The 22602-nt window shown below is 42.7% G+C and overlaps 3 protein-coding genes across 7 annotated transcripts in view; 2 read left to right on the forward strand and 1 right to left on the reverse strand.

Annotated features, from left to right (window-relative positions):
• Window positions 1-1973, forward strand: part of LOC115198438 (protein inturned) — a 33720-nt gene extending 31747 nt beyond the window's left edge. For both annotated transcript variants that reach the window (XM_029760368.1, XM_029760369.1), the window contains exon 17: window positions 645-1973. In XM_029760368.1, coding sequence (XP_029616228.1) covers window positions 645-756 — 112 coding nt within the window. In that variant the 3' untranslated portion in view covers window positions 757-1973. The remainder of the gene's footprint in view (window positions 1-644) is intronic.
• LOC115198440 (INO80 complex subunit B-like) lies at window positions 1521-8751 on the reverse strand. Its single transcript, XM_029760374.1, is given in 5 exon segments — window positions 1521-2952; window positions 3406-3575; window positions 6062-6195; window positions 7948-8140; window positions 8634-8751. Coding segments are annotated over 5 exon segments (1008 nt in total). The 5' UTR covers window positions 8677-8751; the 3' UTR covers window positions 1521-2484.
• aadat (aminoadipate aminotransferase) lies at window positions 8700-22345 on the forward strand. 4 transcript variants are annotated; one of them, XM_029760371.1, is made up of 14 exons: window positions 8700-8787; window positions 10000-10137; window positions 10299-10467; window positions 13376-13508; window positions 13764-13838; window positions 14128-14337; window positions 16247-16312; window positions 16439-16521; window positions 17556-17652; window positions 18896-18957; window positions 19152-19216; window positions 19453-19559; window positions 21105-21206; window positions 21317-22345. In XM_029760371.1, exons 2-14 carry the CDS (start codon window positions 10071-10073, stop codon window positions 21356-21358), a joined length of 1278 nt encoding a protein of 425 aa, XP_029616231.1. In that variant the 5' UTR covers window positions 8700-8787; window positions 10000-10070; the 3' UTR covers window positions 21359-22345. The 4 variants fall into 4 exon arrangements, with proteins under 4 accessions (XP_029616231.1, XP_029616233.1, XP_029616232.1 ...); XM_029760373.1 differs by having other exon boundaries at window positions 8727-8787; window positions 10066-10137; XM_029760372.1 differs by lacking the exon at window positions 8700-8787 and adding an exon at window positions 8926-9063 and having other exon boundaries at window positions 10066-10137.
• The last annotated feature ends 257 nt before the right edge of the window (window positions 22346-22602 follow it).

The raw sequence follows: 22602 nt of genomic DNA on the forward strand, positions 1-22602 counted from the left end.
CACTATTTAGTGCTCTGGTCAATGTGCTATGGGGAGTAGTAGGGTGCCATTTGAGACATAACCAAGGCAACGTCTGCTTTCCTTACATAGTGTGAGCGCCACTGTACATGATAGATATCATCATTCTTAGGAGACTCAATCTTGCCTCTGTTGCTATATAGGATCAGTGTTATGAATTCTATATTCTGTGGGGTTTTTGGGGGGGGGGGGTGAATGTATGGTAGGGATGGTGGCTGTCCTTGTAGTAATGACTGATGGCACTTTGGGACGTCTCGACTGTTGCTTTTGGACGTGCTTCTGGTTTTAGAGGTGTGTGTGCCCTCAGTGAGAGAGGTCTGTCTGGTTGGTAAAGTAAACCAGTTAACTTTGAGTGAGAGGCTGGGAATAGCAGACCAACATGTAACAGCTGGTCTCTGGCTTATAGTGAAATTCAGACATATAATATATATATTATATATATATATATATATATATATATATATATATATACTGGGCATAGAGATGTCCATTTATCAAGGTGGTGCTGCGGTATTGTTTACTCTCTGGACATCTAGTGCTTTTTGTTTGATTTAGCTTTTTTTTTACACGTCCTGCCTATACTCCAGCTTGAACCACACTGCCATTTCCCTCTGTTTGTGTTCCAGCCGGATGCTTCTAGAACCCGTCCCTCAGGAATTCTACGTGTGTTTCCATGACTCTGTGGCAGAGGTTCCCGTGGAGATGGCCTTCCGCCTGTCTTTCGGCCTGGCCTTGTGACGAGCCGTCTGCCAACAGTCTCTTATGAACTCTGGTAACACTACTACCTATCGGCAGACAGACAACAGCAGCGCATAACCCTGTTCATTAGGCACCAAACAGAAGAAAACAGACAGGGAGGGAGTACATAAACACTTGTTCACGTTTCTATAACAAAATATTTTGCTACGGTTTTCCCTAATGAACACAACCCTGGTCTTAAAGGTTTCACAGTTGACCTCAACGCCTGCTTCCTGTCAGTCTGAGATATTCTGGGATCTAAGAGTCCCTCTTGTGCCTTGATCACCTGACGGGCAGGTAAAAGGAAACCTCGCAGACCAAGGTTGTTCTCTGTTAGCCTTGGATCAGCTCCAGTGGAACAGGACTGCATTCAGATAGAAATGTTACGTGGAACAAACATGAATAAGGAATCACGTCAGCTCTGTTCATGACATTTCTATCTGTAACATCCCACTACGCTTGCCTACTAAACATGTTTTGGGGCGGCAGGTAGCCTAGTGGTTAGAGCGTTGGGCCAGTAACCGAAAGGTTGCTGGATTGAATCCCCGAGCTGACAAGGTAAAAAAATCTGTCATTCTGCCCCTGAACAAGGCAATTAACCCACTGTTCTCTTGGTAGGCTGTCATTGGAAATAAGAATTTGTTCTTAACGGACTTGCCACTATGTTGTGTCCAAAATGGCTCCCTGCTCCCTATGTAATGAATAGATTCTGACTCTGTTTTTAGTGGCTTGTCCTTCCACACACCCAGAGTAATAATACCTCAGAAAACATGCTGGATTTTATTTTTTTTAACAGGTAGATGTGAGTTTGCAGGGAAAGCATTGTTCTGCTGTTCTGGTCATTGCAATAATCTCATTCTAGTTCTGTGGCTCTGACATTCCTGTTAGCTAAAGTGTGCCAGACCAAATAATATGGGAAAAGTCTAAACAGCATTCTTGGGACATACCAACACTTACGTCATGCCATTGCAGTTGAAATGTAAAAAGCGAAGGGTTAAGGTTCGGAACGTCCCAAGGATCCCAAACAGCACTGACCAAATAATATGACTGTTCTTGCCTGCTATCCTCTCCACATTGGCATGGCAACACAGCCTTAGGTAGAGTTCTATTCATGTTGCTGTTTTGGAGGAAGATAAATGTGTTATATTTTATTTAAGATGTACAGTATTTTGTATGGAAATGTAATCATTTGTGATAATTAAAAGAAACATTTGTTTCCTCTGGGTCATTTTCTCAATTTATCAAACATGTTACTGCTGTTATGGGCTTCTGCTTGCCAAAATTAATACGAAACCATTCATATATTTATACAAATGAAAGTCCTTCATGATCATCAGGCAAACAGCGCTCTTATTTCAGTCCTGCTGTTACAAAAATAAGCTTGCCTTCTTAAATTCTTCTTCAAGCTACATTATGTGGACTTCCACAAACTAAGGATCTAGAAATGAAATAAATACATGCTGTCTGATGGGGCCTGGTGTTGCTGTAGCCTCTTATGTCATCTTAGTATCATGACTAAATTGACTGACTGATGCATTGGTTTGAACTCTTGATAGTATACATCATTCTGAAATGACCACTTTTATGACATCACACAAAAGAGAAGAAAAAAAACTGAAAAATGCCTTTTCATAATCTGTCAAAATACAAAAAAATAACACTGTCCATGGATTTGGCACCAGAGTCTGAACTGCCAACAAGCCAAAACATTTGAAAAAACGGTCAAATTCAAGCGGCACTCTCCACAACAAGGACCAGATTCTTCTTGTAGCAGTCCAGACTACAGAGAGGGATCCCAGTCTTGGAGCACGAGTACCTCTTCAGATTACTGCACCCGTTTATCCCGCAGCCTACCGGTGCCAGGGGAGGGGGGCACAGGGAAGCCAGGGTCGGGGCAAGCACCCCTGTTGGGAACGAAATCCCCATTCCCTGGGCTGAGTCACAGTAGCGGACCATGGGACACTGGGCCTGCTTGGACTTACGCTCCCTCATACTCTTGATCTTGGCCTTGGAGGTCTTGGTGAGCCTATCGATGGTCTGGTTCTTGTCCTCCTCTGCCTTCTTGGCCGCCTGCAGGCGCCTCTTGCGGGCACACTCCTCTCTCTTCTGCATCATCTCGGTGGTCATCTCCTTCTCCTTGTAGCCCATGGGCAGCTCCAGGAGGGGCTGGTTTTGCTGCTTGTGCAGGAGGGCTTTCTGTAAGGCAGAAGCACACACACACAACCATTCAGGTTCAGTAGGATGTAGACCTAAAGCTTTACATAAATATTTCAGGATTTTCTGTAATCTTCCAAGTTTTTAATGGAAAACGCCACACGAAAACTTTGGGTATTTGTTTCATTAGTCAATTGTTGATATAGTCCCTAAATGTTTTGCATGTCAGCAATCAAGTTAAGATGCATAACTTTCGAAATACAGAAATATCTTAAACTTGATTTCTGCCATGAAAAACATTTATCAACAATGGACTAATGAAACAAATACCAAAAGAACGTTTTTGGCTGGAATTTTCCTTTACCTAATAGTTGTTTCTCAGATCATATTGTGACCTGGCCTGGCAAAATTCAAGTCAAGCCACGTGGTCAAGTGAAAGTCATCCCTACCTTGATATGACAGACTAGTCTGAGGCCTGCTCTCTTGTTACATTACCTGTCTGGCTGTGAGCAGGGACTCGTCGATCTCCTTCTTTAGCTCTCCGTTGTCGTCCAGCTCTCCTTTCTCCAGGGCGTCCAGCCACTTCTCCTCCTCGTCCACCGGCTTACCCAGGGAGTCTGAGTCCATGTCTGGCAGAGGAGACGGGTCCAGGTTACTGTCCTCATCTAGAGGCAGGGAACAAAAAGAAAACAAGTGCATGGTTATGATATTAAAAAGATATTAAATAGCATGCCATTTTATTCAAACACTCCATGTTTGGCAAAGACAGAAACAGGCTCACTGAAATTACATTAAACATTTGCCTTGTGCAGTGAACTTATTTATTCAGTGCCTTCAGAAAGTATTCATACCCCTTGACTTATTCCACATTTTGTTGCGATACAGCCTAAATTCAAAATTGATTTGTTTCCCACCCATCTACACACAATACCCCATAATGACAAAGTGAAAACATGTTTTTTAGAAATGTATGCAAATGTATTGAAAAATATATACAGATCAAAGGAAATTGGATGCACCTGAGCTCAATTTGGAGTGTCATAGCAAAGGGGTGTGGATACATACACTACTGTTCAAAAGTTTGGGGTCACTTAGAAATGTCCTTGTTTTTGAAAGGAAAGCACATTTTTTGTCCATTAAAATAGCATCAAATTGATCAGAAATACAGTATAGACATTGTTAATGTTGTAAATGACTATTGTAGCTGGAAATGGCAGAAAGTTATTTGTTTCCGGCCATTTTGAGCCTGCAATCGAACCCACAAATGCTGATGCTCCAGATACTTAACTAGTCTAAAGAAGGCCAGTTTTATTGCTTCTTTAAATCAGCACAACAGTTTTCAGCTGTGCTAACATAATTGTTGTTAACATAAGTGTTTTTTAATGATTAAATTGCCTTTTAAAATGATAAACTTGGATTAGCTAACACAACATTCCATTGGAACACAGGAGTGATGGTTGCTGATAATGGGCCTATGTAGATAATCCATTAAAAACATCTGCCATTTCCAGCTTCAATAGTCATTTACAACATTAACAATGTCTACACTGTATTTCTGATCAATTTGATGCTATTTTAATGGACAAAAAATGTGCTTTTCTTTGAAAAACAAGGACATTTTAAAGTGACCCCAAACTTGTGAACGGTAGTGTAAGTATTCCCACCCCTTTGCTATGACACTCCAAACTGAGCTCAGGTGCATCCAATTTCCTTTGATCATCCTTGAGATGTAGCTACAACTTGATTGGAGTCCACCTATGGCCAATTTAATTGTTTGGACATGATTTAGAAAGACACACACCTGTCTATAGAAGATCCCACAGTTGACAGTGCATGTCAGAGGAGAAACTATACCATGAAGCCCAAGGAACTGTCCGTAGATCTCTGCGATAGAATTGTGATGTGGCATATATTTGGGGAAGGGTATTAAACCATTTCTAGAGTTGAAAGTTTCACAGTGGTCTCCGTCATTGTGAATTGTAAAAAAAAAATTGGAACCGCCAACACTTCCTAGAGCTGGCCAAACTGAGCAATCGGGGGAGAAGGGCCTTAGTCAGGGAGGTGACCAAGAACCCAATTGTCACTCTGACAGAGCTCCATAGTTCCTCTGTGGAGATGGGAGAACCTTCCAGAAGGACAACCGTCTCTGCAGCACTCCACTAATCAGACCTTTATGGTAGAGTGGCCAGACGGAAGCCACGCCTTAGTAAAAGGAACATGACAGCCGGCTTGGAGTTTGCCAAAAGGCACCTAAAGACTCTCAGACTATGAGAAACAAGATTCTCTGGTCTGATGAAACCAAGATTGAACTCTTTGGCCTGAATGCCAAACATCACGTCTGGAGGAAACCTGGCACCATCTCTACGGTGAAGCATGGTGGTGGCAGCATCATGCTGTGGGGTTATTTTTCAGTGGCAGGGACTGGGAGACTAGTCAGGATAGAGGAAAAGCTGAACGGAGCAAAGTACAGAGAGATTCTTGATGAAAACCTGCTCCAGAGCACTCAGGACCTACGACTGGGGCGAACGTTCACCTTCCAACAGGACAACGACCCTAAGCACACAGCCATGACAACGCAGAAGTGGCTTCAGGACAAGTCTCTGCACGTCCTTGAGTGGCCCAGCCAGAGCCCGGACTTGAACCCGATTGAACATCTCTGGAGAGACCTGAAAATAGCTGTGCAGCAAAGCTCCCCATCCAACCTGACAGAGCATGAGAGGATCTGCAGAGAAGAATGGGAGAAACTCCTCAAATATAGGTGTGCCAAGCTTGTAGCGTTATACCCAAGAAGACTCGAGGCTGTAATCACTGCCAAAGGTGCTTCAAAGTTCTGAGTTAAGGGTCTGAATACTTACGTAAAATGTCATATTTCAGTTTTTATTTTTGATGAATTTGCAAACATTTCTAAAAACCTGTTTTTGCTTTCTCATTATGGGGTATTGTGTGTAGATTGAGGGGGTAAAAAACGATTTAATCAATTTTAAAATAAGGCTGTAACAAAATGTGGAGGAAGTTAAGGGGTCCGACTACTTTCCGAATGCACTGTATATGGAGTGTATATATAGTAAATAAATCACATTAAGCACATAATTACTTATATATTGAACATGAGTGGATATGATGAATGTAAGAGACAGACCTTTGCACTCACCAAGCCAGGCCCGGTACTGCTCAAGTGGAACACCCTCAGAAGGTTTATCATCATCAGAGTCGTCATCGTCGTCCACGATCATTAGAGGACACTGGGAGCGGGCTACACCAGGGACCACAGTGAACGTTGGCACACTGGTTCATGAGAAAAGAAGGAGAGAGAGAGAACAACAAACCATACGTTTAAAGGAACCCCCCCAGATGAAGTTGCTGCCACTATTTTGACGTAATTTCCTGTTCTACAGAAGAAATGCACGTTCAGGTTTCACCTCCGATAGAATGACGATACTGTCCTGTACATAGTCACGAATTGGGAATTTCCATGTGGAGTTGATAAACATCAACATTTAGGACACTGACGGCTATCAGTGTAGCTAGCTAGATAAGGTTAGCTAGCTATCTTGCAAACCTAATCTAGCTAGCTAATGTTGCTGCTGTTTAAAGTTTTGTTTTAACTCCACCGTATTCAAAAGATTAGCAAGCTGGATCTACAGCTGATTCAGGAGCAGGATTTAGGGAAAACCTCACCACAGATGGAAACCACAGGCCTATTTGTATTTATTATGGATCCCCATTAGATGCTGCCAATCTCTATTATCTCCAAAGTTTTGGCATCTTCCCTTTATTGCAGCCGCGAAACTACCATAGAAATGGAGGATGTTGCCCTGTGTAGGGTGCCATCTTTCGGGTTGGTACGTTAAACGGGTGTCCTGACTCTCTGTGGTCACTAAAGATCCCGTGGCACTTATCGTAAGAGTAGGGGTGTTAACCCCGGTGTCCTGGCTAAATTCCCAAGCTGTCCCTCATACCATCATGGCCACCTAATCATCCCCAGCTTCCAATTGGCTCATTCATCCCACCCTCCGTGTAACTATTCCCCAGGTTGTTGCTGTAAATGAGAATGTGTTCTCAGTCAACTTACCTGATAAAAAAACAAGGGTCGAATTTCAAAAAAATGTTAGAAAGAGTAAGACAAAACTCCGGTAATATGGATAACTATTTCAAGATTGCTGATATGCAATTATTTGTTATTTACATTGTAATGGACACAGTGCAACTTTTGGTAGGCTGCTGGCAGGCTTTGGATGCGGTACAGCACGCCAAGTCAGCCTGTGCTCGTGGTTCTCACAGGGAAGTGAAATGATAGGCTACAATGACTTTGCTCATGCATGTCGCAAATGACAAGTAACTATAAGTCCCTTGAATTTCTTTCGCGGGTGCCTTTTCATGATCTGGATAGACACTTGTGGTTTCTAGTTAACGTTACACCAATCAAAGCAGTGGAGCGTGTAGCGAAGCAACACTTTAGTGGTCAAAGCCATTCATCTTGGGGCATCGGGCATCGGAGCGGGTTTGCAAAATGCCATCATATCACGCAATTATACCATTTATAAAATTGTCAGGTATCTTTTTGAAATCCAGACTAACAAAAAACTAAAAAAGTGAAAATGTACAAATTATCCAATGGATTATGATACTTTTCTGCTAAAATGTCAAAAGTGGTGGTGAAAAAACATAAATTTACACCCCCTATGGTTGTTTGCTCTATGGCAAAAGAGACAAGGCTGTTTAGGTCATCTCAGTCATGAAGAGGAAGAACATTGCAGCTGTTTCTGATTAATAAACAATGCCATGCTAATGGGTGGTATCATTCAAATAAAACCCAGCCCTGAAATAAAACGTAGGCTGAAAATAATTTGTATGTCATATCAAAGGAAAAGACAACGCATTCACGCGGATTTGCACGAAGTGGGCAATTCGGATGTGTCCCTTCGAGTCCAAATATTATACTTTAACTAAAACGATGACTTATTGACTTAAATCGGCGTGCAAATTTTTTTTTAAAATCTGTCAAGCGAGACTATTAAAATGGCAGCGAGGTCTCACCTTTTTGTCCCAAGTGTTTGGCCTCACAGTTTGATCTTGAGTCTGAGCTGTGTGGGGGGCTTGACCACAATCCCAGAGTCTGACTCCAGGGCCTCGGAGTAGGAGCTGTGCCCATTGTCTCGGTGGTGCTTCTTCTTGTGCTTTTTGTGTTTCCTCTTATGCAGGCTGTGTAAGCCCACATGGTCTCCATCACCTGTAGTAACAGACAACAAATAGAGATGTAGACAAGATATATAAACAGTCTATTTGGTAGTGTATAGTGTTGTTATCGGCTCAGTTGGTAGAGTATGGCTCCGGCCTAGGCAAGTCAGTTAAGAACAAATTCTTATTTACAATGACGACCTACCGGAGAACAGTGGGTTAACTGCCTTGTTCAAGGCCAGAGGGTCAGATTTTTACCTTGTCAGCTCGGGGATTCGATCCAGCAACCTTTCGGTTACTGGCACAACGTCCTAACTAGGCTACCTGCCACCCCAATCTGCATGCATGGCTGACTGTCTGCTAAATGGCTTATTATTATTATTATGTTGCCATGTATGTCTCAAAAGAATGGCTAACGTTAGTGGCTTCTGGACACTTCATAATATGTTATATGTCTGGTAGTCAATCTGATGGTGTAAATTGTTCAATTCAAAACCACGCTTGAGACATGGGAGCATAACATCAACAGTAAACAAACAACTCACCTAAAATAAACCTTGGGTGGATCATGTCTTTCCTTTTCCCCATTGAAACGGCTGTATATATCAATCAAAACCAGAAAACAGGTTCTGCCAGTCTACATCCTAGCAAGTTGGCCTTGCTCCATCTACGGAAGAGTCGTCAGCAGCTGTTCGCTAGGTAAACAAAATGTTTGTTACTGTGTAACTATCTAGCTACTCAATGCCATCACGGGACGACCCACCTACTCGAGAGTTGTCACGCGCTTTGATAGCGTGATAAGTAGCAAATAGTCTACTTTGATGAAGCATTTGCAAGCCCAACACGTGTTGTCGCTTGACAAAATACAACTGACTAAAGTTAGCTAACTTAGCTAGCTAACGTTAGCTGGAATAATTAACTAAAGTTAGCTGGCTGCCTTTTCGATAAATTAACGCTAGTTGCTCACGAATCAAGGTAAGGATGAAGCTGCTTTCCCCAATTGTTTGTATAAACATGAAAGTAATGCAGAGTCATTTAAGAATACACAAGACAATGAAATCAAATCTAATAGCTAGCTAGGAAGTTACGCTAGCAGCAACGGAGACTTTTCCTTGCGGCTTCGAATACGATTGTGAATGTGGATTCGGATACGCTGCTGCCATGAAAGTACTGTCTAGACTTGGCTTCTCGACTGTTCCACTAATTCATACATTGTCTCAGATTATTTGTTACGATTTTATTATTGGGGACATGGGGGCAATTATACATGTTTAGAATTTATGTAGTTAGTTGATTTACACAATTACTGTACAGTATTCTCAAAATGATATAATATTTTGACACCTGGGTAATGTAGTCCACACACCGGCCACTTGTGTGGACTATTGCTAGTGGAAAAATACATTATCCAGCAGCGGCCACTGTACGATTAAGCACAAGATACGCAAGATCAGTCACGAAACAAACGTGGTTGTAATATTAATCGGTTGTTGATCTTCTGAAGTTTATTCCTGTGTTAAGATTTTTGTGCAATGTATTTTAGTCTAACTCCGTGCATATGTTGCTACTTGTTCCTATATTTGTTCCGCCTTTAGTGCTGCTATACGGCAGTAGCAAAACAACATACGAGCTAGCCTCAAGGTTTGGCAGAGGGCGCCATTATTCTAATAGCGTCCTCTGGTGGACTTTAGGGCTGCACAGTAAGTGCCAACGATATCACACTCAAACTTACCATTGTGTAATGAATGCATCCCATCATTATACCATGATAAAACAAGTAAATTGACATTATTTCCATGTTTTGTAACTTGACCCAACAATCAACGTTGCATTAGTATTTAGTAGGCAAGTGAATCCACAACTATCCATGTGTCATCATGCACTGTCACATTGTGTATCTATATTCCCCAGGAGGTGCGATTGACACACCACAGGCAAGCTTGCTCTGTCAGTGCTGATTGTTAGGTGATTTTACAGGAGCCATGAACTACGCTCGGTTTTTGACAGCTGTCAGTGCAGCTCGGAAGCCCTCACCTATCCGAATGTTAAGTAAGTCCTCATGGTTGTAGAGCTCTATTCCGTATTGCTATATTCTGTGTTTTGCCATGTAGAATTTCTCTTTAGTATTTTTGTTCTTTGTCAGTTTGCAGATATTTTTATTTCATTGGTACCTTTGTAACCTATCTGTCTTGCCCCCCTCCATCCCAAAGCTGAGATCCAGCAAAGGTCACCCCCATCCATGATCTCCTTGGCCGCAGGGGCTCCCAACCCCAACACGTTCCCCTTCCAGTCCTGCTCCATCCAGGTGAAGAACGGGGATATGCTCACCTTCGACGAGACCATGATGAAGAGGGCTCTGCAGTACTCTTCCTCCAGCGGGTGAGTCAGTGACTGAGAAGACATTGGGTCTGTCCAAAATGTCACCCTATTTTCTATACAGTGCATTGTGGAAAGTATTCAGACCCCTTGACTTTCTCCACATTTTGTTACATTACAGCCTTATTCTAAAATGGATTAAATAGTTTTTCCCCCTCATCAATCTACAAACAATACCCCATAATGACAAAGCAAAAAACAGTTTTGACATTTTTGCAAATGTACTAAAAATAAAAACGGAAATATCACATTTACTTAAGTATTCAGACCCTTTACTCAGTACTTTGTTGAAGCACCTTTGGCAGTGATTACAGCCTCGAGTCTTCTTGGGTATGACACTACAAGCTTGACACACCTGTATTTGGGGAGTTTCTCCCATTCTTCTCTGCAGATCCTCTCTGTCAGGTTAAATGAGGAGTGTTGCTGCACAGCTATTTTCAGGTTTCTCCAGAGATGTTTGATCGGGTTCAATTCCGGGCTCTGGCTGGGCCACTCAAGGACGTTCAGAGACTTGTCCCGAAGCCACTCCTTCCTTGTCTTAGCTGTGTGCTTAGAGTCTTTGTTCTATTGGAAGGTGAACCTTCGCCCCAGGCTGAGGTCCTGAGCGCTCTGGAGCAGGTTTTCATCAAGGATCTCTCTGTACTTTGCTCCGTTCATCTTTCCCTCGATCTTTACTATTATCCCAGTCCCTGCCGCTGAAAAACATCCCCACAGCATGACGCTGCCACCACCATTCTTCACCGTAGGGATGGTGCCAGGTTTCCTTCAGACGTGACGCTTGACATTCAGGCCAAAGAGTTCAATCTTGGTTTCATCAGACCAGAGAATCTTGTTTCAAATGGTCCGAGAGTCTTTAGGTGCCTTATGGCAAACTCCAAGCCGACTGTCATGTGCCTTTTACTGAGGAGTGGCTTCCGTCTGGCCACTCTACCATAAACGTGTGATTGGTAGAGTGCTGCAGAGATGGTTGTCCTTCTGGAAGGTTCTCCCATCTCCACAGAGGAACTCTGGAGCTCTGTCAAAGTGACCATTGGGTTCTTGGTCACCTCCCCTGACTGAGGCCTTTCTCCCCCGATTGCTCAGTTTGGTCGGGCAGCCAGCTCTAGGAAGAGTCTTGGTGGTTCCAAACTGCTTCGATTTAAGAATGATGGAGGCCCAGATCTCTGCCTCGACAATTCTGTTTTGGAGCTCTATGGATATTCCTTTGACCCCATGGCTTGGTTTTTGCTCTGACTGTGGGACCTTATATAGACCGGTGTGTGCCTTTCCAAATCATGTCCAATCAATTGAATGTACCACAGGTGGACTCCAATCAAGTTGTCGAAACAGCTCAATCATGATCAATGGGAACAGGATGCACCTGAGCTCAATTTCGAGTCTCAGACCAAAGGGTCTGAATACTTATGTAAATAAGGTATTTATTTTTATAAATTAGCAAAAGTCTAAAACCCTGTTTTATTGATTAATGAAGAAACAGTTTTTTGAAATTCATTTTAAAATAATGCTGTAACATAACAAAATCTGGAAAAAGTCAAGGGGTCTGAATACTTTCCGAATGCACTGTACATGCACTGAGTGTACAAAACCTTAGGAGCACCTTCCTAATATTGAGTTGATCCCCCTTTTGCCCTCAGAACAGCCTTAATTTGTCGGGGCATGGACTCTACAAGGCGTTGGACTCTACAAGGCATGGACTCTACAAGGGAAACTGTTGCGCGTGAAAAACACAGCAGCGTTGCAGTTCTTGACACACTCAAACCAGTGCGCCTGGCAGCTACTATCATACACTGTTCAAAGGCACTTATCTATTTTATCTTGCCTATTCATCCTCTGAATGGCATACATACACAACCCATGGCTCAAGGCTTACAAATCCTTCTTTAACCTGTCTCCTCCCCTTCATCTGCACTGATTTGAAGTCGATTTAACAAGTGACTTCAGTAAGGGATCATAGACAGACCAGGTGAAAGCTGTGTCATGGAAAGAAGTTTTGTACACTCAGTGTAGTGCACTACTTTTATAGGGAATCGGTGCTATCTTGGACACACCCGTTGTGTATTGTTAAGTAGCGTCTCTTAGCCCACAGAAATCATTCAGAAATCTGCGGAAGCTTCTTCAGAGCGCGATAGGAAAGAGTCAACAAGGCCATAGCCTTTGAAAGCGCTCCGCGACACCAACAGAGTAATGTACATGACTAGCTCTACGCACGGTCAGGAGTTTAGAATGTAGGGTCCTGCGGACATGAATGGTTTGAAACGAGTTTTGTCGCGACGTGTTTGAACTGGTCAACGCTGTCCCTTGAAACGGTTAGGATAGCATGACGCCTATGCTAGTTAATGGCGGTGGCAGAAGGTTATCTCTTAACAGCTTCTTATCTACCTTTACAACAGTCTAAATAGTAAATAGTGATTCGTATTGGTCTGTAGAGCTCTCAACCTGTGTGCGTGCGTGTGCTCTCAACCGCTGCTTTGCTTTCCACAGCGTTGGTTTAATCACTTCTGATAAGAGCTAACAGGATGATAAAGCCAAGGCTGCTTCCTAAAAAGCACCCTATTACGCACACTAGGATGAACGTTTTACTGGATGTCAAAACCGAACATTTTATTACGACATACCCTGGCTGCTATTCGAGTTCTATTATTAATGATTGGGTCTATTTCTTGCTTTAAAAAAATACAATTTTCCAAGGATATAAGATGAGGTTAAGGTTAGATAAAGTAGGGTGAGGTTAAGATAAGGTGATGTTTTGTAACTGCAGGTTATTCATGATGAGGGAATCTGAATTTCCACTTAAGTCAATATGTTCACTTAGTCTCACATGGACATCAATTTGTAAGTTCAACTAAAGTTAGGATTCGACCCCTATGAATGGAACGTTTTTTTAATTTAGGCCTCTGTGTACCGTATATAGAATCCCGGAGCTGTTGACTTGGATGAAGAACCTTCAGAAGAACCTTCACAACCCTCCTACAGCCAACTACAGCGCTGAGAAGGGCCAGATGGACATGTGTGTTACTACAGGCAGCCAAGAGGGTCTCTGCAAGGTATAACATTTCCAGTTTAGTCATATAGCAGACGCTTATCAAGAACGACTTACTGTTAGCGTATTGATCTTAAAATAGCTCACTCTGACAACCGCACATCACAGTCACAGAAGGTAACAGGTTCCTTAATAAAGCAGAGAAGAGAAGTGCAAGGAAGGTAAGTTAGGTCTGACTGCCACTAATGATCCGGCGATCCCATGAGCCTGTCCTATTCTTTGCCCTCCCCTCTACTACTTTTCTCTGTGTTTTTGGCAGGTGTTTGAAATGCTTGTAAATCCCGGAGATAACGTTCTTCTGGACGCCCCCACGTACTCTGGAACGCTCGCTGCAGTAAGAACATCTACTCACAACCACAGATATACACACACACACACACACACACACACACACACACACATACACATAATCACTTTCTCTCTCTTGACTCACTCACTCACTCACTCGCTCGCTCACTCACTCACTCAGATAAGCTTTATTAGCACGAATGGCAAGGCCACTCTTGATAAATCAAAATCTGACAGATAATGATATCAACAACAACAATATAATGTTAATAGTAATAGTTATAAAAACGTACACTTACTCACACTCACTCACACACTGTGTTCGCCGTCCCAAGCTCCAGCCATTGGGATGTAACCTGATCAATGTGCCCAGTGATCAGCACGGTATGATCCCGGGTGGGCTGAAGGAGGTCCTGTCCCGCTGGGACCCGGCAGATGTCCACAAGCCACACAGCACCGTACCCAGGGTCCTCTACACAATCCCCAATGGAGGAAACCCCACCGGGGCCTCCATGACCACCCAGAGGAAGAGGGAGGTCTACGAGGTACGGTAGAGTCTGCAGACCCATAGGCCCTATTCAAATAGTTCAGAAATGCATCCTTCCTTCCTACTTTCCTTGAAGTAGTCCCAGATCTGAATTGGTGAAAGTAACAGGGTGGTAACCTTGCTTTCACCTCTCCAAATGCTTTTAGATCAGTGCTTACCTCAAGGAAACCTCAAGGAAGTATTCAAACAGATCCCCATTAGCTACTGCACATGCAGCAGCTACTCTTCCTGGGGTCGGCATAAAACGTACAAATACATGACAATGTACAGAACAGATCAACATAAGATATTATATTACAAGATCAACATAAGATATTATATTACATTCAAAATGATATTACATTCAAAATAAAAATAGGAGTTATATATTGGAAAGACACCAAGAGACGACAACAACAATACTATTTACACACTATTCATATATACAGTACATCTTCATATTCTTATGTACAGTTCAATTAGATCTTTAGAAAGTTGAGGCATTCTGATACAATCATTTTTTTAAAGCTTTTTTTGTTGCCAGAGTAACCTCTGGTGGCAGAGCATTCCATGATGACATGGTTCTACACATAACTGAGCGACTCATTAAATCTGTTTTTGTATTGGTTACCGTGAAGAAACACATAGTGGTATGGCTGGTGGGGTATGTATGTCTGTTTGAAGTGTATGCAAATAGATTAGACAAGTGTTTAGCCATTTTCAACAGACAAATGTTTCTTAAAAAGACTAGAAGAGAAGTAGTCCATTTCTCCTCAACCCTCAACCATGAAAGACTATGATGCATGTTGTTGATGTTAGTTCTGTGTGTGCAGTTAAGGACAAGGCGTGCTGCTTTGTTTTGGTCCAGTTGCAGCTTAGCGAGGTCTGTCTTTTCTGCACCTGAATACATTATCGGACAGGCATCAAGATGGGACAAGATCAGAGCCTGAACAACTAGTATAGTTGATCGTTGTGTCAAAAATGCAGAACATGTTTATATAACAGACATACCTCTCCCCATCTTCACAACAACTTTGTCAGTATGACTGGACCATGATAACTGACCATCCAATGTTCCTCCTAGGACCTCAGCTTCTTCAACTTGTTCAATGGTCACACCCTTCATGCACAACTCCAGTTAAGGTTAAGGTCTAAAAGAATGCTTTGAACCAAATACAATGCTTTTGGTTTTAGATGTATTTAAGAACAGTTTGTTGTTTATTACCCATTCGGACACTGACTGTAACTCCTTGCTGAGAGACTGAGTGAGCTCACTGGCTGTAGGTGCTGAGGTGTTTAATGTGCAATCATCAGCATATATAGTCATTTTAGCTTCTTGTAAGACAAGTGGCAAATCATTTGTAAAAATAGAGAAGAGTAACGGCCCAAGGCAACTGCCCTGAGGGATACCGCACTGTACATATCTGATGTTAGAGATGCTTCTATTGAAAAATATTCTCTTGAGTTCGATTGGATAGGAAGGGAAAGGGAGGCAACCAATTTGAATAGAATACAGACTGCAGAGTACAAAGCCATAGTGTATATTACAGCCACAATGACACATAGTGTCTATAGCCTGGTCCCAGATTTGTTTGTGCTGTCCTGTGTGCTGTCTCTGAGTTAGCAAGACAGCACAAACGGATCTGGGACCAGGCCAACGGACATTCGGGAAGGAAATTGGGAGGGACCCAATCTGAATCCATTGTTCTAGTTCTTATTAATGATTTCCTTAACAGTCTTATTCAAATAGGGCCAGAGTTTGACACGGTCCTGGTCAGGTTACTGACTCATGCATATGGGAGCGAAGGGAAAGGGAGGGTTTCTTTCTGGAATGATTGTGCTAGTTCAATTCAGGCCTCTGTAGAATAATGATTTCCCTGAAGGTCTACTTCACAGAATGAGTCAAGATTTTGTTGTCGTTTTGACAGCTTGCCAGGCAGTATGACCTCCTTATTATTGAGGACGACCCCTATTACTTCCTACAGTTTGACAAGGTAAAAATAGTTTAATTGTTTAATGTATTATGACTTTGTATGTTTTATTGGGACACATTGCACTGGCATCACCCCTACTGTATATAATAGAACAGGCTGCTCATGTGTCTTTCTCCCTCTCTGCAGCCTTGGGCTCCCACATTTCTCTCCATGGACGTTGATGGGAGAATCATCAGGACAGACTCCTTCTCAAAGATCCTGTCGTCAGGGTGAGGCAGACTGTCAGATCGCCAAGGCAACTATGTGGGTTTAGAGGTCATAGGTCAGGGAGGAAGAAGGAAGTACAGTCACTGTATTAATTGACCTTTTATTTATGCAGGTTTGTCTAATTGAGAACCATCTCTTTGCCAAGAGAGACCTGTTCAGTAGCCTAGGGTGGTCTAGCAGTCTAAGCCGCTGTCTCTGGAGCACATGTACGATGTACCACTGCCAGCATGGGTTCGAATCCGGCCCACTACTCTTTCAGCAATCTCTGACCTACCTTTCACCTCTATCTCTCTATCCAATAAACATACAAAGACTTTAAAAAATATAGTTAAAAAAAGACCTGTTCCGTTTCAGTTATTACACTATTACTAGCTACTTTAGTGCAACTTTGTAGTCTGTCTCTATGTGGTTGTCAGAACTTGTTTACCGAGAGACTTTCAGAAGCTGTGTACTCAGTGGGTTATTGAGTCCTTGTTTTTCCAGTTCATGTGGACAATTGAATTACCTTGTGCTATTCCCAGTAGGTATGACACACACACACACACACAGTATTGTACGGCTAACCTTGTGGGGACACACAATTCAGTCCCTTTCAAAATCCTATTTTCCCAAACCTCTAACCTGTACTCTTACCCTAACCTTAACCCTAACCTTAACCCAAAAACCTAACCTTAACCCTAAAACTAACCCTAGCTCCTAACCCTAACCCTTAATGTAATTCTAACCTTAACTCTAAACCCTCTAGAAATCGCATTTGACCTTGTGGGGACTAACAAAATGTCCCCAGTTTGTCAAATTTTTGTTTGTTTACTATTCTTGTAGGGACTTCTGGTCCCCACAATAATAGTTAAACACGTCCACACACACACACAGGATGCAGCACTTCTGTGCCTAGAAAGACAGAGGACACACTGCTCGTTGTTGTTGTTATGATGTTCCTTCACCAGTGAAATGGCCCATGTCTGCCATCCCGTGTGTGTGTGTGTGTGTGTGTGTGTGTCTCTGCAGGTATGACCCTCTGTGTCTATCTTTGCAGGCTGAGGATAGGCTTCGTGACTGGGCCCAAGCCGCTGGTGGACAGAGTGGTACTCCACATTCAGGCTTCTACAATGCATACCAGCACCTTCACACAGGTGAATGAACCTCTACTTCTAACCCCATCACCCCCTCTAAAATTGCATCACCTTCCCCTTTAAAAGTAGACCTAGTAGTAAACTACCCCACCATTCGCTTTGAAACACATGTAGTAGCATGTAGTAATAAATAAGTAATATAGCATGCATGTCTTAGTAAACTGCCATACCATCCCCTTTAAAATGAATGGTACGTGGTAATAAATATGTTCAGGCATATTTACTTTCCTGTGATGTTTGGTTGTATTTTCTACTTTGCCTCTAGTCTCTTGTCATTGTTTAAATCCCATAAGAGGCTTCTTTCCTGTGACTGTAATCACAGCAAAACATGAAACTGCGTTTTCAGTAGTGCACGGAGTAGCAACACGTTCTCCAACAGAAAACGGGGGAAAAAAAGGTAAAACAAGGTAGTGAACATTTCAGGTAGTCCCTTCACGTTTTGGCCTGCCTTCCCATTTGGTTGCTTGTGAATACGACCTTGATTATTGTTGGGTTTTTTTTAAAGTTATTTTGTCAGAAGAGACAGTTGGCAGCAGATTTAATGTGAGAAATGCAATCATCGAGAGAGATATTGCTATATTGTGTTCTATTTCATTCTGTGAATGTACAGGACCATTCTCGGTATAGATTAGTGGCATAATTGTCTGTGTTCCCCCATAGAGATGAGAGTCGACAGAAAGCGTTAGTTGTTTAATCCGTGTCATCAGAGGTTAAAGAAAAAATCCACTCAAAAACAATATTTTGGGATTTTTTTCATTAGTCCATGGTTGATGCAGTCCCAACAATTTTTTTGCATGTCAGCGGGCAAGTTTTCAAGATAATTGGACTTTCAAGAAGCAAAGTGTCACCGGCCACATCGTCACGTTTCTGGATTTTTCCTTTAATGCAACACTAATTCACTTTTCATGAGGTGGCAGAGCGAGACGGTCACGCTCACTCGCTGCCTGCTCTTTGTCGACGAATATCATGTTATCGTAACATTTGTGGGTTATTTTCACGCATACAGAAGGAAGTTAGGATTAGGTATATGAGGATGTGTGAGTCAAAAGACGAGCACACTGTCTAGCTCTATACTCACATCCTTCTGTCTCTCTGATCGTTTCATCTGTTTGGTGATGTAGAAGCATGGAATGTTCTAGACAATATGGAATTCAGAAAGAGTTAACTCCCATGTGCAACAGATGCAGTGTTGACTACTCCTCCTTCTCTCCTTCTCTCCTTCTCTCCATACCTTCCTCTCCAGCTCATGGTGTCCCAGCTGCTGCATGGCTGGGGTCAAGAAGGCTTCCTCAACCACATAGATGGGTAGGTCAAAGGTCGTACCACTGGCAGCTGTATAAACAACAAGCATATATGGTGTCAATATAGCTGGAGATATGAGTTGTTTGTGTTATATGTTGTTGTGCAATTATTGCTTTTTTTGGGGGGGGGGGGGTATTGATTACAATATGAGCAGTTCAGCACTCTACAGTATGATGGACAAACCTTTTCTCTTTCAGAGTGATTGAGTTTTACAGAACACAGAGAGATGCCATGCTCTCCTCTGCAGACAAGTGGCTCAAAGGTTTGCGTTTCACTCACTCACATGGTTGTGTCCATTTGAAGGCTAACATAAAAAAAAAACACTCATGAAGCCAGCACCTCACACAGTGCTGGTGCCTTGTTAAAATCACAAAGCATCAGAGAAAGTAGTGCTTTGCCAAAGGCATAATAAGAAAGAAAATCCCTGCACCAAACAATACCCAGACCTAACCTTTCTGTTTCCCTCTTCTCTCTCTCTCTCTCTCTGTGTGTGTGTAGATGTGGCAGAGTGGCACTCCCCAGCTGCAGGCATGTTCCTGTGGATCAAGGTGAAGGGCGTCGCAGACACCCAGAAGCTGATCATGGAGAAGGCTATGGAGAAGGAGGTAGGTACACAAACGCACACACAGTCTAAACTCCACCCTACAGGCCCACCTGGTCTCGGGCTCCACCACAGCTCACACATACACTGACTAAACTAATACAACCTGTTTGACTGAATGAGATTATGTTTGGTGTTTTTAAAATAGTCCACTTACATTGAAGTCCTGTATCTTTGGGAGGTTCCTGTCGTTTATAATATCTATATTTTAGATACTTCAAGAAGAAGTTTACTTTATTTGAACCAAATCTCTATTTTCGATGTCAATGGTATGTTATAGAAGGGCCCAGACACTTTTTTTGTGATCTCACTTGTTTTAGAAAAACTTACCACACCAGCAATATACTTCCTTATGTTTTTTCTGCAGTTGTAGGGGCACAGGAAAAACATGAACAAAGGCTCCAAAAACACTAAAAATACCTCCTTTTAGAAACCGCGATGCTCTCAGTATAGTGATGCAGGTCTTTAGATGTCGTACGCGTGAAATTGTGTCATTCCGAACGTTATTCGCGGCGTTCTATTCCATTGGAGACGTTTCCTCTATCCAGCAGTGCTGCTTCTCCATGTTGAGCACACGGGAAAAGGATTGTGGGCGACGTCGAGAAGTAGCACTCGAGTCGCACAACGTGGAATACAACATTGTGGAGGAAGTTCGGACTGACACAGTTTCGTGTGTACAACATCTAAAGACCTGCATCACCATTCTGAGAGCGGTGATGTGTTTTTGGAGCCTTTTTGTTCACGTTTTTTTCTGTGCCCCCACAACTGCAGAACAAGCATAAGGAAGTATATTACTGGTGGGGTAAGTTTCTCGAAAGCAAGTGAGATCCCCCAAAAAAGTGTTTACTGGCACTTCTATACCATGCCGTTTACATTGAAAATAGAGATTTGGTTGAAATTAAGTGAACTTCTCCTTTAACAACAAGCTACAGGTAACCCTACTGTCTGTTTTGTTGTCTGAAGTTAATGTCCTACTCATGCATGCAGGATGAGCAGCAAGAGATTTTCACTAAGGGCCGGGCTAGTGCTTGTCAGGAATAGGATGTTGGATAGTATGTGAAGCTGCCATTATCCAAGAAGGCAAATGGATTTAAAATCCCGCGGTTTCCCCCCGCCCACATAAGAACACTCCAAATCCACGCTGATTGGTCTGCTTCTATGTGGAAAGAACAGGAAACCCAATCGGGGCTTTTTAAAATCTAACATGAGGTATTTTCCCCACACTGCACTAAACAATTGAAGCCAATTGCAGTAGATTATAAAAGGCTGGTTATGTACAGAGTGGGTCTGGGAAATGGTAAAAGTAATAGCTAATTTAATATCAGCACACAGAATCTACTGTACAAGCAGCAGTTTTATGATAAATAATTCAGAGCTTCAAGATAAGTGTGTGTGTGTGTGTGAGAGAGCGAGCAAATTAACTATGACAGAAGCTCATAGGGTCTACAGCCACTAACTGCAGCAGTACAGTTTTGCCCCCTTTTGTATTAGTGTCCATATTTGGTAGAAGGTGCTGGTTGGTTAAACATTTTCTGTTGTCCTACTGTAGGTGCTGCTGGTCCCTGGAGGTGTATTCATGATCAACAGCTCAGACCCGTGTTCTTATGTCAGAGCGGCCTTCTCCCTCTCCACACCGCAACAGATCGACGAGGTAAAGAAACACACACACACACACACATGCAAATGCAGCCACACATACACACACACACACACAAACACACTTGAAGGCAACAAATGTACCTTCTCTTTCTTTCTCCACAGGCTTTCAAGAGGCTCTCTGCACTCATCAAGGAATCTTTGTGAGGAGTACATCAGATAACAAACGGACGACGAACTATTTTCATTGGCAGAGATTTTTTTTTTGTACAAATTCACCAGCTTCCAGTTTTATTAGTTGCATGTACGGGATACACCGTCCGCCGAAATGCTTACTTGCAGGTTCCTTCTGGACAATGCAACAACAATAAGAAATAATAAAATCTAAGAATACGAACATTAATGGCTCGGTAGAATAGAATAAACGTTTTAGCATAAGTTTAATACAGGAAGGCACAATTTAGAGTCTTATTTACCAATCATAATAAGACTTTGGTATCAGCAGTTGTGATGTGTGTGTGTGCTCCGATACCGTCTGCTGCGGGCCTTCCTCCGGCACCGCTTTGAGTAGATCTCCTGGATGGGTGGGAACACAGTGCCAGTGATGTACTGGGCCATCTTTACCACGTGCGGGAGGGCCTTGCGGTTGTGGACAGAGCAATTCCCGTACCAGGCCGTGATGCAACCAGTCGGGACGCTCTCAATGGTGCAGCGATAGTATTTGGAGAGGACCCAGGTCTCATGCAGAATTTCTTTAGCCGCCATAGGAAGTAGGGACGCTGTTGCTTCCTCTTGACAAGAGCGGTGGTGTTGTTGGTCCATGTCAAAGTCCTCAGTGATGTGGACGCTGAGGAACTTAAAAACAGCTGACTCTCTACTGCAGGCCCTGTTGATGTGGATCGGGGCATGTTCCCTCTGCTTCCTGAAGTCAGCAATCAATGCCACAAACTTGAATCACCTGCGATCACAAAGATACAAATTTACGTCAGACAAGATACGCATGTTGCCTTGGAGATGACTGTGAATGTAATCACCGTTTTGCAGTCATTGGTCTACCTTGGTAGCTAACACTGTGTAAGACACTATTTACAACTGTACATCTAAATCAGCATGACTTGAGCCAAGCATTTCTGAACACCAAAACGTTCAAAGTGTTTAACTGAAATGTTAGACCGTATGAACGCTGAACAAAAATATAAATGCAACATGCAACAAATTTAAAGGTTTTACTGAGTTACAGTTCATATAAGGAAATCAGTCAATTTAAATAAATTCATTAGGCCCTAATCTATGGATTTCACATGACTGGGAATTGTCCCACTCCTCTTCAATGGCTGTGCAAAGTTTCTGGATACTGGCGGGTACTGAAACACGCTGTTGTACATATCGATCCAGAGCATCCCAAATATGCTCAATGGGTGGGTGACATGTCTGGTTAGTATGCAGACCAC

Source organism: Salmo trutta, chromosome 8 (genome assembly GCF_901001165.1).
Source record: "Salmo trutta chromosome 8, fSalTru1.1, whole genome shotgun sequence".
Lineage (NCBI taxonomy): Eukaryota > Metazoa > Chordata > Actinopteri > Salmoniformes > Salmonidae > Salmo > Salmo trutta.

What these genes read in the sequence shown, in the direction of transcription:
- aadat (XM_029760371.1), top strand. Translation starts at nt 10,071, where the DNA reads ATGAACTACGCTCGGTTTTTGACAGCTGTCAGTGCAGCTCGGAAGCCC. An exon ending in CTCACCTATCCGAATGTTAA is followed by an intron (nt 10,138 to 10,298) that starts GTAAGTCCTCAT and finishes TCCATCCCAAAG; the next exon opens with CTGAGATCCAGCAAAGGTCA. An exon ending in TGCAGACAAGTGGCTCAAAG is followed by an intron (nt 19,217 to 19,452) that starts GTTTGCGTTTCA and finishes GTGTGTGTGTAG; the next exon opens with ATGTGGCAGAGTGGCACTCC.